Below are 17,413 nucleotides of genomic sequence, written 5' to 3'. Positions count from 1 at the left end.
GCAGTGATGCTGCAGAGGACACACCCATCCACCCTCTGCTGCCTCTCTCTCTCTCTCTTTGACCCTGAGAAGTTCTCCAACGCGCTGCCGATAGTGCTGCAGTGCCCACCCAAGAGTCACCCCCCCCCCCCCGCGCTCACTCTAAAGCAAGGAGCAGGGAAAAATAAAATAAAAAAAGGGAAAAAGGTTAGTGGGCTGAAAACGAATTGAAAGGATGTTTCTGTTCTGGCCTTTTTAAAAGTAAAAAGGAGAAAAAGCTTTAATATTGGAAGGAGAGAAGGAATAATGGACCCAGAGAAGCTTTTTTTTTTTTTCGTCATGAAAGGGAGATGACCACTTGTCTTTGACATCACACAATTATGTTGCCTTAATGAGCCCATTAACCACAGTGGACAGTGTTCACAAAAGGCAAAGCACATTCAGCGAATATGTAACAATGACAAATGACTAAATGGATATTTTTTGCTTCATTTGAGAAAAAAAAACATTTGTTTTACTACAATGTTTAACTTGCAATCTATTGAACTGGAGCTTATATGTCATATACGTAGTTAACGTCTACTCATTAATGGAATACTTTTTTTTTTTTTTTTTTTTTATAAATACAGCCATTTCTTTTTTTTTACCAAAAGAAAGAGGAGATTGATCACCAACCACTCTCATGTGTGCACACTAAAAATATAGATACAGAGGCAGCCAGTGAGTTGGTTTAGTTCAGCTGGAAAGGTCAGAAAACAGCAATCCTGCCTCTGTGAGAAGGTAAAAAATGTAATATTTCATTAGATTTCACCTTCAAGCTTCTCACTTTGTTTCATTTCTACAAAAAAATTGGAAAAAACTAAAACAAAAAAAATTTACTTCCTTATGGCGAAAAGACTCAACTCGTAGGTTAAGTGGTCAGACAATTATAGTAGAGTGAAAAGTTCAATATTTCCCTCTGAAATGTAACTCAGAATTATATCTAAAGGGCATTACTTCAGTAAATCTAGTCTACTTTCCACCATTTTTGACTTTTTCAAGGTTTGAGGCTTCTGTCACGCACTTACTGAAGTGCATATGAATGACAGTATGACTGATTTGGAAGATTGATCAAACTACTCGGTGACTACAAATCTTTGAAATGACCTGAATAGAACAATTCAAATTAGAAAACTGATGAACTCCATATTTACTGTGCAGGCACGAATGAACAATATTTTCATCTAACTGGAAAAAAAAGTGAACACGTTTTTTGCTTCGCTGAAAGAAAATAAACCGCCTCTGTTTCTTTGCGTGTTTGATAAAGCCGCAAGATCTCAAATGTTCTTTCTTACTGTGCATCTGCTGATGGAGCATCACGTTTATCTCACTGTTGTTCACCGAGAAAAATAACCAAACCTTTGCAGTAAAGCTTCCTCTCGCTTCCACGCGGACATGACAACACCAGATAACAGATCAAACCTGACAAGGCGGGTTGTAGAAAACAAGAGTTCTCCTTTTAATGTCTCCAGCCACAACATACTGTCCATTTTACAGTACAGACTCCCAATTGTTTAATTTGATTTTGCACACATCACAGTTTAAAGTTTTCAAATGAAAAATACAACACAACTATGAAAAAAAGGACATATGCACAAATTAAAACCTATAAAAAATATAAAAACAGTACTCTTCAATCTCATTTCGCAAGTACCATTTCAATAACAAAACATTTAATAATGCACAATAGAGCAGACAAATTAAACTGAACCATTAGTTTTTTTTAAATAGAAGGAAAAGACATCATTCTCATCATGCAGAGGATGTAATATTAAATAACGAATCAAACAAAAATAATATATACTTCTCTATATATCTCTCTCTTTTAAATTTTTCAAGTCAAAGCACTCCCGTCCCTTATATAGGGAAAAAACAAGACATGTTTAAAAACACCAGAGGATCCACAATGCTTTCATTAGCTGCCATTGTCGCATGGCCTTTTATGGAAAACATTACATCTCAGCAACATCTTTTTGGCACAGAAAAAGACGTTCATAATGGCAGTAGCATTTTGCATTATAAAAGAGGGCGGAGCTGTAGCTCTTTTTCCATTATAAAAAAAAAAAAGCAAAACAAAAAAAAAAAACATTCTGTGCACCGACATCAGTCAGGAGAGTGGCGTCTCCCCCCAGCAGGGTGTGAGGCAAGCAGTTGTAGCAGCAGCAGCAGCAGCTCAGCTCTGCAGCATGCTCTTGATAGTCTTGTTGGTTGATTCATCATTCAGATGCTTTGTTGTGTACCTGCAGGTGAGAGAGAAAAGACTGCATCAAGAACTCCTACATATCCAGTTAGCCAAAGTTCTGTATTCAAAGTCCGACTTAAAGGAACAGTACACCCAAATATGAATATTCAGTCATTATGTTCTCAGCCTGTTGCCAATGGAAAGTTGGTTGAAGTTTCATAATCTACACCGCTAAAGAAATTTGTCATTTCTACATTTTTTATGTAAAATCTTAGTCTGAAAGTAACTGCATCGATCAGATAAACGTAATGGAGTGAAAAGCAGAATATTCCACTTTGGATTGACTCTAAACTGGCATTAAAAGAAAATAAAGAAACTCAAACAGTACTTGAATACATGTACTTGATTACTTCCCAGCACTGTTAGTCCACATTTTGTTGTCATCCTCTGTCAGATCAGATTTGTAACTGCAAAAAGAAAATTTGGCAACTTGTGCATGCGAGTGACCTCATGCGCCGGGGTAGCGTCGGGCTGCCTCGGGCCGCAGCACAGAGAGAGATACAGATGTGAGGTCACCACAGAAACGGCCCCGTCAGCCCCAGCAGCTGCGAGCGTTAGGCGAGCCGGCTAAAATTTGGGAGACTGTAACGAGGACGAGGTGTCAGATGGAATCGGCCTTTCCGTAAAGGCTTCGGCACCCAAGACGAGTGTAGCACAGAGGGCTCGCAGCAGAGCGAATCCCCGCCGGACTGTGTGAGAGTGAGTCACTGAGTGAAATAAAGCAAGGGGTCTGTCTGCTGCCCGCAAACAGCCACAGACATCATTCAACTCACAGCATGAGCGGTCGTCTTGTTTTCAATGCAAGCCACAACTGGGGGATTGAAAAGTGTGTTTCCTGCCAGACTGTGGCTATAATCACATTACATGCTGGGCTGTAGGAGGAGGAACACAATTTGACTCCAACATGAGCTCACCTGAGAGCGTTGAGAAGGCCGTCTACACTATTCGGTGGCTGATCTTTGAGGACTTTGATGCAGCCTTTCATCTGTGGGACAAGAAACAGACCGTTAGCTTTACATAGAAGCTGTGAGGCGGGATAGTGGACCAATGTGGCTGTACTCACATCGATTTTGGACGACTTTGCGAAAGCTCCTACAGGATGGACGTAGTCGTAAAGGATGATGACTCCGACCATCACCCGCAGGCAGAAAGACACCGTCTCCTCACTGGTGAATCGGCTGCGGTACTCCCTAAAAATGACACAAGGTCGAGATTAGACATGCGAATACTAAAAGAGCAAGAAGTGAAGCCGCTCTAGTTACTCACGGTGTTTCCAACATGACTTTACACACAGTTGCCATTGTGCTTAAGCAGTCCGTCGTGTTCTCGATGGGAAGGTTCTTGTTCTGTGAAAAGACAGGAAAGTAATGAGAGGATGCTCTCACACATGTGTTCATAAGCGTCCATTACTTTCTCTTGTCAGCCTCACCTCGGACACAAACTTCGTTGTGCCATCACTTAATGTTTTCAACATGGGCGTGGCATCGGCGTAGAACAGAGATATCCGATTTGCCAGTTCGTTGTTGACTTCATTCTCACCCTCCGCCTGAAGATCAGAAAAAAATGATGACATTTTAGGTTTAAAATTCACTTTCTTTCCTGCATGTCTTCAGGGCAAAGGTCAGGGTCGGCTACAGAACAGAGACCCTGGAGCTCATAAGGACTCTAATCATAAATGAGTAATATCTGAATTTTAATGGACAAAAGCAGTTGGAGCAGGCGCTGTGAGAAGCATAGAGGAAGTAAACGCCCACCGATTTTATTTACTGGTTCATTTACTTATTTCCTCTCTCCACTGTTACTGTATAGACCCATTGTGGAAGTAACCTTGAACGATCTTTAAAGATATGGTTCTGTTGTTCACAACATAAAGAAACTGGGCCTCACAATGTCCAGACCAAGATACAGATATGGACTGAATTGATCATCAATCAGTCTGTGCGTCACATTTTACATTATGTAGAGATTAGGGCTGCACAATTAATCCAGATATAATCGCAATGTGGCAAAGTGCAAAATCCAAATCACAGGAGGGAAAACCTTTTGAGAAATCTTGTTCTCCAAATGTAAGAACACGTTTGTTTGGAGAGAAGAAACCAACAAACGTCATGACAACAGAATGATCATGCCTACTAATCGTGAATCAGATCACAATATCTTTTAATTATCAAAATTATCACAATATGATGTTTTTATAGAAATAGTTGATGTTGTTCCGCCCCATTTGGTAAAGAAGGGGAAACGAGGCAACAGAGAATTTAAAAGCGTGGTTGTACTGCAACACCTTTTGTTCTCTGGTTAACATTTGTTTCTCCCATCAAGGCCAGGCTCACAATGCAGGATTTATAAAAATCAGCTTGCAAACACTTGGGAACATTTTCATAAATGTTCTGCACACACTACAAGACTTGAAAATAACGGCACACTACTGCAGTATATTATTAAGATTAGCGTGCTTGAGGGAGCAATGAAGCACACCACGAGATCTCATGGGGAAGCAGATGTAAACAACTTGTTGTAGTAACGTTAAAGCTGCACTATGTAGTTTTGGGAAAGAAATCTTAATCACAGGAGAAAGATCTTCACGGACTGACTTTTTCTTCTTGTTTTCATGACTGGACACTGCCACCTTTCTAGCACTGTTCTGGGACCTTATTTTCATCTGAGAACAGCTTGTTTATTCAGTTATGGAACAGATAAATATTTGAGTTTGATTATTACCTCATTAATACTATAAATATTAAAATTCTGGGTATCAATATTTTCTACAACACTACACAGAGCCCCTTTAATACTTTGCAGTGAGAAAAAAACAAAAGTAGAAGAAACGAGACTGGGCGGGAAAATGTTTGGGGTGACGCGGTCAAAACACTGGTTGCCCATTCCTAAGCCAGACCTGGAGGTGAAATGTTAAATGTCAATTTTAATGTCTGTCAACAGTAGTTTGCTAGCTAACATTAGCCTGAAGGGCTAGGGTTGTTTACTGTTGCTTGGCAACACCGTAAACTGCTCCGGGATGTTGTGAAAATACTGCCATAATGACAATCGCAGTAGTCCAGATTTTAAATCCTAGCTGACAAACACATTTAATATCTATAAAACCTGATGACCCTGCGAGCAGTTCGGGAGGGTTAAGACTTCATCTGTAAACCTCTCACATTACCAGATAATCGGGGCAGACCTTTAGAGCCGACCAAGCTCTCTGTGTGATCTGTGTGATCCTGGCCTAAGTCACCACGCTGTCTTGTTGAATGAGTCCATTTTTTTGTTTGGGACTACCTGTGGACCCACCTGATGAGTAACAGAAAAAGCAATCCGAGAGTTAAACCGCACACTTGCACATCAGGTGCGTCTCTCAGAGTGTGTGTGGATTGATTTGTTTGTAGAAATATAAGACAGATGAGTGACACCGAAACTACTCTAGAAAGGCTCAATAACAAGCTCATGGTGTCGAGTCCTCTTTATTACCTCCGCCAAAGAGTTTATGTTTTCACTCGGTCCGTTTGTTTGTTGGTTTATTGGTTGGTCAGCAGGATTACACAGAAACTACTGAAAGGATTTTCATGAAACTCTGCCTGGAATAGACCCCATTTACTTTTGGTGTGGATTTATTTCTCACTTTCTTTGACATTGAGAGACGGGACGTCTTTCAACATTTTTGTTAACTGCTCAGATAATGCAAGTTGTTAATTCAGTTAATAAAATATGTAATGAGGTACTTTTATTTCAAACCTCTTCAGGATGCATTAAACAAAAATGTTACCAGGAAATATTAGTTCCGTTTCATCGGCTCCAATAGTGTGTGACAGTGCACATAAAAGCCATTTCATTAAATAAAGTCATAACTGAAGAACAGTGACATAAACCACACCAGCAAGTCCTTTTGTTCCTCTGTGATCCCAGCTGACTAAGTCATCCTGCTGCTTTATAGTTTTAGACACTGACAACACCTGCTGGCTGGCCGGCCAACCAAGAACAAGGTGTCTCTTGAACAACCGGTTCTAAATGTGTCTGCATATTTAAACCAAACCTTTCCCATTTTTTTTTTTTTCCCCACGAGAACACAGACAGAATATGAATTATCTCCCTAAAATTTCCAAACAACTCGTGTTTTAACAAATGATGACATACGAGCTCAAAGACATTCTTTCACCTCGGGGACAGATGTGTTTCATCTGAATGATGTCTGAATGATTCAGCTGTGTGAGTGGTGACTAAATTGCTGCTGCTGCTGCTGCTGCTGCTGCTGCGTGAGTCGGAGCTACGAGGGAGGACGGCAGCCGGAGTGTCTTTCAGCAGTGACAGGTCCTAACGACAACATGTCTGGGCCCATTTGCCTAATGGCATACTCTGGTTTGGAGAATAAAACTTCCTGTCAGACGGTCAAAACTAAGAACAGCACATTCTACACACAAGGGAAACTCTGAAATCTAACCATTTCCTGTGCCTTCAAGATGTCCTCGAGGCTGCTGAATAAAGATGTATATCAGGGTCTGTCAACTTCACATCTCTAAAGCTACCGTGAGCAATCGATCCAGGAAACATCCTAAAACAGTTTTGAGTGAGCTGCATTCTTTTTATAGCACTCAAATAAATCCATTTTTTTGTGGCTTAATACAAACAGGCAGGACTTTGAGGCCAAAGACACACCTGTGGTTAAATTCAAATGTTACACATTGTGCAGCACTTGATTGACACTTGACAACAATGTTAGAAAAGCTACTAGATTCTCTTGGGGTGGAGGCAAAGGCACCTGAGAGATCCCAAAACATCATCTGATTCAGCCTGAATGGAGCCTCAAACCTGCAACTGCAACTAGACCCCACTTGTCATAAAATAAAGAGTGACCAACAGGTAGAAGCGGCTGCCTCATACTCTAATGTTAAAGCTGGGTTGGTTACAGTTTTGTTGCCATTTATCATTTTATTTAAAGAAACCTTCAATAACCTTGACATACCCAAATTATTAGCAAACAGCATTACACATCTGGCAGACACAAGGAAACATTACCAGTTGTGTCCCAGACAGTCTACCCGTCAAGCCCAAGATTCACACATTTTTAGCTCAGTTTTTGGTCTCCAACTCCTGAGGGAAATATATATGTTTCTTCAGCTGCTAAATCAATGCTAATGTCAACCAGAAAACCTAAACAATGAGCTTAAGACACTACAATGACTCGCAGAGATGAGGGAAACTGCAGTCGGGGAATAATCATGTATTCAATACCAGGGACACCTTTCACGTGATCTGATATCAAACTATTACTATATAGCTGCTTTAATGAGGAGTAGGTTAACACGCCTCTGGTTCGACTCATTTTCCCTCTCTTTAGTCTTGTTCATCTACTGTACAGACTCCACATTGACCTGGAATTAGGCATTGCATCTCTAGAGGTTTTGGGCTACGCTACTGATTTAGGATCAGTTTCTGCCTCCACGCGCTGCTGCCTGACAACTTGCGCTACAAACTCCCTGAAACTCCCCGTGGGGCTGAGTTCATGTTGCGAGACGCTTCCTGTCGCGCTCTTCCTGACTCCCGGAGGCCTCAACAGTCCGCAAACATCATTCACCCATCCTGCCTTCTTACTGATGCACATTTCTGAACTGCTCTGGGATTATAATGAGAACTGATGGCTTTAATCAACATCGGGCCCGAGTAAAGACGAATCACGGTGACGCACATTTCCTAATTTCATCAGGGTCAACGACATGGAAACATTAAAGGAAAATAAATAACAGACTGCTTGGAAACTAAATTGAATATTTTTGTATTAAAATAAACCTCTACATCTCTGCTGAATCTATTGATGGTTGACATAAAGGTTCCCCTGGTTTGTGATGTTACACAGCTAAACATATACTGCCTTGTTATTGTTAATTTAGTACAGAAATGCATGGAAATTATAAAAGGATTCCTGGTTGTATGATCGCTTTCAACCTGAAATTTTGTTGAAAGACATGGCTGTAATAAACTTTGTACAATGTCTCAGGCTTGATTAAATGCTTAGGTAACACGTGTTATCGTCTGTGTTTCTGATGCTAAGCACTTTACACAGTAAAACTAGCAATGTTTGTTTTGTGTACTAGTTTCAAGGAAAAGCTAATTGCTACAGCACACAGTGATATTTTAGATCCGTGCTTAACTTATCACAACTTTAAACGGCTGAAATCAATATTTTTATAGCAAAAATATAAGTAAAATAAAAATGTGAGTATGTGTATAGCTCTCTAACAAGGCTCCACGGGACTAAACCATCAGTGTGTTTGGCTTGTACAAAATATAACAATGTCACAGTGGAAACCTGCAGAGAATTCTCACTTGAATGTGCAATTCCCCTCGGCTGTATTGAGATTTACAGGGAGTTTCAGCTCATTGTTCAACTGTCTGGGCTGCAGATTTATAGTTTTATCAATGTAACCCCTCTCATAGTGTCTCAAAGCTGTTTTTTTGGCAGAAAAACACAGAATCAAACCAGCACAAAAAAGTGTTTGGCAAATAGTAGCTTATTTACACATCCAGCATTTACAGTAGAGCTAGGTATCACTATTGATGTACAGAATCCAATCGATTCCGAGGGTCTGATTTGATTCAATTTCCAATTCAATTAAATTTGGGATATTTCAATTACAGTGGAAATTCTTTATCTCTTAGCGTGGTGAAGATTGATCATTTGATCTTGATTCTTTTAGCCCAGCATTATCAATATTAATTTAGAGTTTCGATTAATTGTTAATATAAAAACATGATTATAGCCTGTAAACATAAAAACATGATTATAGGCTCTTTATTGCAGTCTCCGACCAGAGAGAAGAGGGGACACAATGTACTCACCGGTACGTTGTTGATTCGCATTCGGCTCAGGGTTCTCCTGTAGTAGCTGAAGTCATTCTGAATGGCAGGATTTGTCATCTGCAAAAAAAAGAAAAAAAAGAAAACCCAGCGATATATTTTAATAGAGGGAGAGAAAGAGAGAGAGGAAGACAGAGGGAGAGAGAGTTTCTGTGCATGTCTGTAGGTGGCACAGCCTGCAGCAGGACATTCAGCTCGGGATCAAACACGCCATCATCACGACAGAATGCTTTAGCCAACAAGGCAGAAACGTAGCTTTGGGGGGAAATGACATAAAAAGAACACAGATACAATTACAATTTTATTTGCTGAACTGGATTTAAATCCTTTGACACTCATCCCCCCTCACGTCCACATCCCCACTTATCCTGTCAGGAGAAATTTGGTTATTTTCCTGTTGGAGTCGGGCCGTGCGTCAGTATAGTTTGTGACACGAATGGTCAACAGTTACAAAGCTGACAAAAAAGTACAAAGGGTCTTATTAAGGCTTACCGTCTGATATCATTTAAATGTACAGGCTCAGATAAAACACAGGAGTCGGTTAACCTCCCACAAAATATGAATCATTGGTTTCCACTGTGAAGCCAAACTGACCCCTCAAATCGAGGACGGCCAACCAGAGAGCTTCTTTCAAACGTCACCACCAGTGAGTGCTCATCATGTGGCTAATTATCCTCATTCCTGTATGAGCCTGTCAGAGTCAAAGCTGCACTGGCAGCATGCTAATCCCGCTACAATAGACTGGTACTCTGTCTGTGTCCACTGTACGCACCAGGAGAGACAGGCTGCTTCGGCAGGGAGGGGCTGCACGCCGCACAGACACTTTAACTAGGTCAGAAGCCCATGTATGGGTGTGAAAGATTGATGAATAGGCCTGGCATGCCACCTTGCACCCCCTACCTTCGTGTTTTTATCCTGCCAGTCTGGGTAGTGGGCACTAATTGGGACGTTGCAGCAAGTCGCCTGGGGGTGTCGGGGTGTGTTTTTTAAGTTTTTGCTTCTAAGGAGCGAGGGTGTAGGGGAACCAGTTCACCCCCTGTCTAAACTGATGAGTGCCTGCGCAATTATGTTTTTGACAATGGGCATTCGACCGACACCCACGCTCGATTTGTGGTGTTTTCTGGGTTGCGCGTTGGCAATTTGCGTCTGAATCAGAGCCAGATAAGTTCTTGGAAGTTTGCTCCCTCCATTGTTTATAAAAAAGCTGCCATATTATGCTGAAATCGGCTCAGGACGACAACAATTTGCAGACCTCTTTTCCCCCGCCGCAACCCTTATTAGCCATTCCACTGACATCCACTGCATTATAAACAGCAGAGCAGTATCAGGATTCTAATTAAATGCTAATCATGTGCTCACTGGCTGCAGCGTAAAATTGCACAGAGCTAAAAATCAATTCGGGGGCATCAGCAGTTTGCAGGGCCACTAAGAAGTCTGGTGTGCATCACAGGAGAAAAGTGCAGAGTTTATATCAACATCTCAGGAGGTCAGTTTGGGGTTTAGAGGCAGAAATAGACACTTGGGGGATGTTAGAAAAAGACAGTCGTACTTTAAGCTCATCAAAGCGCAGTGTGAAGTGCAGGATCTCGGCGAACTGCTTGGCCAGCGCCTGCTCCCGCTCCAGGTGCTGAGTGGTGTCGTCATAAGTATCGCTGGTCAGAGCTCCCAGGAGGCTGTGCAGTGCTGCCTCTGTGATGAAAAATAAAAGACATCCGTGTCAGAGGGTGGGCACAATAAACCTCAGCCATTTAGTGGAATATATCCATGTATAGAAGCCTGATGAAGGCCTTGAATTCTGAGATTTTGGCATATGTGTATATATAGCCTTCCAGGTCATCTGTGGGGGCTGCCGAGTAGTCTTTCAGCGTTTTGTTATTCAAGCCCTTAAAACAGCTGAAATATCAGCACTCCATAATAAGATGCAAAGGTCAAGAGGTGATGAATGTTCCGGTATGAAATGTATAATGCCAATAAATCAATTCCCAAGTTTCTTTTTGTCAAAAAACAAAATGTAATTTACAATCATATTAGAAAAAGATCAACAGCAAACAGTGAGTTATAAGAAGTACTTTTTTCTCTCTTTTCGGGTTGCTGTGAATTGAATATTTGGGGGATTTGGACTGTTGGTTGGAATAAAACAACGAATAAAAAAATCACTAGTCTGGAAAATTGCATGGGCACTTGTGACATTCTGACATTATGTAACTTCATACACATATAAACAATTATGTAACTGTCTGGCTGCCAAATTAATCAATGATAAAATGTAATTGAAGCCTATGAAATGAGACGTGGGACATGTTTACATATAGTGGTCAAATTAAAACAGATGTTTTACTGTCTTGAACTGGAAAAGAACCTACCCACATCAGTGTGTGTTTGAATGAGACTTTTGAGGAAAAGGGAATACCAAAACCTTTTGTCTCTGTTTTCTCTGAACATGTCGCAAAAATCTGAAAAATATTTGTGTACGTTTCTGCATAGACAGCTCAGTTTAATGCAAGTTCAACCTTTTCCAGTGGTAACACTGCCAACAGTGTGTCAGACTTAAAGTGCACCACACCAGTAAACTTTACAAGCCAGTAAATCAAAACACTGCTGTAAATCTTGAACTCTATTTATATAGGCCAAAATCATACATTTGCCTTTAAGGGTTTCATGTTATGTACAGTGTATGACACCTTCTACATTCAGCCCCTCAGAGAAGCAGTAGGAAGGATCCTTCTTCTACATGTTCTGTGCACAAAGCCAAAGAACAGCTCTCAAACTGGATCATAACCACAGTTAGATATGTTAACAGTGTCCTGTGTCCTAATCAGGATGCCTCAGCTGGCCGACAGAGACAGATAATGGGGCAGTGGTGATGCCCAAACTGCCCAGGGCCCAGTGCCAATCGTGGTGGGGGGGGAGAGAGAGAGAGCAGAGGGATAGTTTGAGGGGGGTGCGAGAGGCTTTCCTGCTCAGATGCAGATGAGACATGGGACTAATTATCTCATTGGCATGTAATGGGGGAGTGGGGGAGTGAGGGGAACAGGATTTCATTCAAGTAGGATTACACTCATTGTTTTGACAGTAAGTAAATACAAAGCCTGTGCCATGGCTTGACATAACATACCCACAGACTGATAATTAAGCATGCATGAGGACCATCGGCAGGGAAATGAGGAAAAGATTAAGTGAAACGTCTTGAACAACTTCCGAAAAATAGTATTACTGAACACACCTGTCCTGTTCAAACGCAGATCTTGTTTTAAAGAAAGAAATAAAAAGAGAAAAAAACCTTTCAAGCCCAGAGGGAATTTTTATTTATAGATGCAGACAGTGTTTAAAATTCAGTCTAGACGGCGAACAGAGGCTTCAATAATGACATAACCCAGACGCGCTCAAACATCTGATGCAACAAGGCTGCATTAACAAATGAGCACTTTAGACAGATGTATTCTAAATGCACTTTACAATTCTTGTTGATTACACATGACGATGAGCATGTCAACATAACCTAGAAAAGGGCAGAAATAGACGGCGATCTACTTAAGATAATCGTGACGGTACATTCAGAAGACAGACAGAGCGCTGGCAGTGCAGTGCAGTAAATTGAGCACGTTTGCCATTCAGTAATGACTCCCATCTGCTTGGGCCAGCGTTTGCAGCGAAGCGACTGATTAAAAATGGCCTTAGTGGTGCAGTTTTTTCCTCTTCTTTTCCCCTTCTACGTCCCAGTCAAAACAGAAGTTAAGATGGAGCTCTCAGGCCTTCAGAAATGAGCCACTCTGTATGTTGGGAACTCAGGGCAGGGCGGATGTCTGATCTCATCAGGTCACGGCAGAGCAGGCAAGCAGAATGCGGGCACGTAGGCGCTTTACTCGCAGAGAGGGGAGGGTCAGAGGACGGCGAGACTTTAGTCTGGTGTAGAACCTACCATGTCTGACAGACCAGACTGACTCTAAATCAGCCCGTTTCTTTCAACAGCAGTAAAAACCTGTGAGCGGGATTATCAAAAAAAAAAAAAAATGAACATTTTTCTGTCAGCCATGTTGAATTTATGTAAAATTTGAAGTGAAGTCAAAGCTAGAAGCCCTGATTTGTCTCTTACATAACTGATTTATTCATCAAGCACTAATGTCAACATTTGCTGCTTTAAGCTTCTCAAATGTGAGAATCTCACTGCTATTCTCTGCTTTTTATTCCTGCGAATAAGTGAATATCTTGGGCTTTCATTCTGACTGTTGGGCAAATAAAATAAGAAATATGGAAATATGGATGTTACCTACATTAGGTATATTGGCCCATAGTAAGAAATCAATATGTTCAGCCATGTTGAATTTGAGTTAAACTTGTAGTGAAATCAAGGCAAGAACTACTGGTTTGTGTCTTGCATAACAAACATAACTGATCTATTTAATTCATTCACCAAAAAGAAATCATTTACAGATTTTAGCTTCTCAATTGTGAGAGTTTTGCTACAATTCTCGGCTTTTTACCGTTATGAATAAAGAAATATTTTTAAGTTTCAGGCTCCGGGTCAGAAAAAAAAAAAATATGAAGATAACACCTTGGATCTTAGGTAGTTTTGTACTAGAAAATTAATATTTTTCAGTCAGCATTGTTAAATTTCAGTCTAAGAAGTACTGTGCTCGTTGAATAGCTAGAAGAAAAAAAAAAATTAAAAAATAAAAAGATTCAGTTTCTCAAATGTAACAATTTTGTAGTGTGTTTTATGTTGCTGTAAATTAAAACTTTTAAGCTTTTGACTGACAAAACCAATAATATCAAGATATTACCTTGGATTTTAAGTTGTTTTATTCTTGAAAATTAATCTTTTGTCAGCAATGTTGAATTTCAGTCAAGTAAGAATCACCGTATTAACTGGAGAAGGAGAACGCTGTCCCTTTAATTCAAATGCAAAGTGGCATGACGAGAAAATGTTTTTCTGTCAGACATGTTGAATTCAAGTCAGACTGGGTGTCAAGGCAAGAGCAGTTCTGTCAAGATAAAACATAATAAAGAATTAAGAGAAAGTTAATTAACTAATCAAGCTTTTCAGTGTTATAAAAATATTTACACAACTGAGGAATTTATCAAGCAAAAGTGTCAATTCCAGTTTCTCAAATGTGAAAATTGTATTGCCCTTTTATATTCTATGTTGCTGAAAAATGAATATTTGTGGGGTTTTTGACTGTCAATGGGATAAAATAAGCAATGGGAAGATATAACCTTGGATTTTAGGTAGTTTTATACAAGAAAATTTATATTTTTCTATTAGCAAAGTGTTTTGTATCATGGTAAGAACTACTGTTGTAGATGGAACAAGAGTGAGCTGTCCCTTTAATTCAAGTGCTATGTAAGTAAGTAAGTAAGTAAGTTGCATAACCTTCCCTCCATAATATCTTCCATCCCTGGTTGTCATGCTCTGCAGATCGCTCCACCAGCCTGTAGTAAAGGACTTTGAGCCTCACGCGTATCGGGCAGGACAGCCGGCTGCAGAGGCCATCATGGCTCCTGCAGCCTGGAGTCAAGGCATTGAAGTAGAGCAGCAGCCAAGGCTGGGAGGTGCCCTACTTCGTTACATAACCAGGCTGTCGCCGCCGCCCACTGACTACCCCATTGACTACCTTCTTCACTGCCATCGGGATTACTGGGGTTGAGGGCATCAAGGCATGGCAGCCTCCACCCCCCCTCAGCCTCAGGGTCATAAGAAGATCAGCGAGCAGTAAGCCTACTCCCCCCTTCCCCCTGTATCCATGCTAATTAAACAACCTATAGCCCCATCCTGCAGAGGTCAGTGCACAGTGCAACGCAAGCAGCATGTTGAGAAATACCCAGCTGAGGGGGCTTTCAAAGCATGTTTATATAAGGCTGGGGTGCATGTTGTGTGTGCGTGTCGTATGTCTGTTGACTTTTGCAGCTCAGCAGTCAATAATGCAGATGCACATGCAAACAATTAAGGTCACGTATGGAGGTTGTGTCTGTGTGGCGCCACGTTAAAAGACCTTTTACATACAGAACGTCTGCTGTCGCCCTTCATTGTATCTTTCCTGGATTTTTGGTTGTGCTTTAAATTTTTTCTTTTTTTTTTTTCTTTTTTTAAATCATACACAGCACTAAAATTCAAATCATTGCACAATACGATTTTTCAGTGAGAAGTGTCACACGTAATCTCACAGGATGAAACAGCGTGAGCTTCAGTCTGAGAATAAGAATGAGGATAAGGTTCCTGTAGACACAGCACAGACAGACACGTACCTAATCTCTGAGAGAACTGGTAAAACTTCTTCAGTTTCCCCACCAAGGGAACCACAGCCGCCCACGCCTGCTCCTGTAACGCCTCATCGTTTGGATTCTGGATCGCCTGGAAATAGAAATAGGAAGAGCATTAGTATTCCAAATCTGTCAGTAGAGAAAAGTTTGAAATATTTTACGAATGTTCAAAGTTTACATGCAATCATAACTGTGTGTAAAGAGCCACTAGGATGGTATGTCAGGGCCATTGGTGAGCATCTGTGGCAATAGTTGTTGCGGTGTGTCCCACACCACTGGTACTTTTTGGCTGATTGAGCATGTAGAATCGGCAGCGGAGGCCGTTAGTGAAAGAATCAAAACGAGAAATCAAAACGGAAAATGACAGAATCCCCTTGAACTTGCTGCTGTAATATCCATGACTTCACAGTTATTTCTCCTTATTTCTCCCCTCCATCTCTTGAACACTGCTTTATCATAACAACAGTTTGTATCTTCACAGTATCGAGTTCCTTTTTGAATGATGAATACAGACTACCGCCACCTGAAGGTATGGAGTTATTTGTTCTCACGCAGGCGCAGAGCATACAAGTTAGTTGGCCATCGGCTGTAGTCATCGTGATGTGCTCAAGTGCAGCCATTCGGCCAAGACGAAGGCAACATGAAGCAACATCAGAAAAAAAAAAAAAGTATGGTGCTGAAGGTATGGATGTAAAAATGACTGGACCGGACTTCTCTCTGGTTGAGGCTAGCGGCTACATTAACTGCTACTCTCATAACACGCCTGACTCTCTGTCTGAACTGTCTGTTGTCGAGGTGCATTGTGGGTAATGTAGGCATCACTTTTGATAAGGAATAAAAAGGATGATATGTTCTGGTTCTTGGATGTATCTATTTGTAAACTCTCCATTAAGAATTCTGCCAATGTTTGAGATCTTTCAAAAAAAGAACACATCCTCCCCTTTCAGATGTAAGAGACAGAAACATATCTCCACTCTGCTCTGTGTTCCTGAGCGCGCCATAAAAGTTTAATAATCTGCTGATATTTGAGGCCACGGAAGGCATTTGACTGCACCCAGTTGTTCACTAAACCATTGTTGTTCACTCTCTGGGAGACCAATATGTCTGCAGTCGGAAATGAAATGTGTTCCAGGCTTCATTTAAAGGCCATGGCTTAGAAGCAGACTGCAGCAAGAAGTCAGAATTGATGGCCTCTTGTAACAGCTTTATTTTGTCAGACTTCTTATTTTTTTGTTTTTTTTCAAACCAAACAACAATCCACAGGAACAAGGTCTCTTTTTAGAGCACAATAAATCCAAGAAGGTAACAGAAAAACAATGCAATATATCCTGCAAATCACTGAACACAAACCTGCTAAATTATTATGAGAACATCTCATGGGCTCATGAACTCTTAATAAACCCTCTCCTAATGCAGCATCCCGTCTGTCTGACTCTGCAGCAGCTCTACCTCTCTGATCTCCTGCCCCGCTCCCTTGTATGCCTGCAGCTCGTCCAGGATCCCCTTCGCGTCCTTCAACACCACATCCACCTGATCCCACACCTCCCGCTCTGCATCTGTGGGCTGGGCATCTGCAGAGGACAACAACAACAACAACAACAACAGCAACAAGGTCACATCAGGGCAAAGCTGATTGTATTTAATCCATATTCACACTGGGCTAGACATACAGTAAAAGACAGCTCTAGGAACTCTATTAAATCCTCTGATATGATAGAAAGTTTAATAAGCAACTTTCAATTATGTAAATGAAAGCTCACAGGAGTAATCTCATCTCTCCACTGCTTCGTATTTAGTTTTAACACCACCCACTTTCCTGGCAGAGAGGAGGAAAATGGAGCAAGATAAGACAAATGAGAAAGGGTCGCAGCACTCTGTAACAACTCTGGGTGTAGAGATGCTTCAGTTTCAGCGATTTTTTGGTAACACTTGTGAACCTTTCCACCACCTGCAGCAACAACACCTTGCCAAGTGTGCCGACTGCAAACGCCTGCTCCGCTGCAGAAGAAATACTGTACCTACTCGAAATCGCAGCTCGTATCTGCA

At 41.1% G+C, this 17,413-nt stretch overlaps 1 protein-coding gene across 3 annotated transcripts in view; it reads right to left on the bottom strand.

Moving 5' to 3' along the window:
• Positions 1–1,453: 1,453 nt before the first annotated feature.
• Positions 1,454–17,413, bottom strand: part of fam49bb (family with sequence similarity 49 member Bb) — a 38,340-nt gene continuing 22,380 nt past the window's right edge. For all 3 annotated transcript variants that reach the window (XM_030398495.1, XM_030398493.1, XM_030398494.1), the window contains 9 exons: positions 16,817–16,938; positions 15,353–15,458; positions 10,659–10,798; positions 9,092–9,169; positions 3,690–3,806; positions 3,527–3,606; positions 3,324–3,450; positions 3,175–3,245; positions 1,454–2,258 (listed from right to left, as the gene is read on the bottom strand). In XM_030398495.1, the coding sequence (XP_030254355.1) occupies positions 2,192–2,258; positions 3,175–3,245; positions 3,324–3,450; positions 3,527–3,606; positions 3,690–3,806; positions 9,092–9,169; positions 10,659–10,798; positions 15,353–15,458; positions 16,817–16,938 (908 nt within the window). In that variant the 3' untranslated portion in view covers positions 1,454–2,191. The remainder of the gene's footprint in view (positions 2,259–3,174; positions 3,246–3,323; positions 3,451–3,526; positions 3,607–3,689; positions 3,807–9,091; positions 9,170–10,658; positions 10,799–15,352; positions 15,459–16,816; positions 16,939–17,413) is intronic.

The sequence above is a fragment of the Sparus aurata genome, chromosome 19 (assembly GCF_900880675.1).
Source record: "Sparus aurata chromosome 19, fSpaAur1.1, whole genome shotgun sequence".
Lineage (NCBI taxonomy): Eukaryota > Metazoa > Chordata > Actinopteri > Spariformes > Sparidae > Sparus > Sparus aurata.
This window is presented reverse-complemented; position numbering and strand designations above follow the sequence as displayed.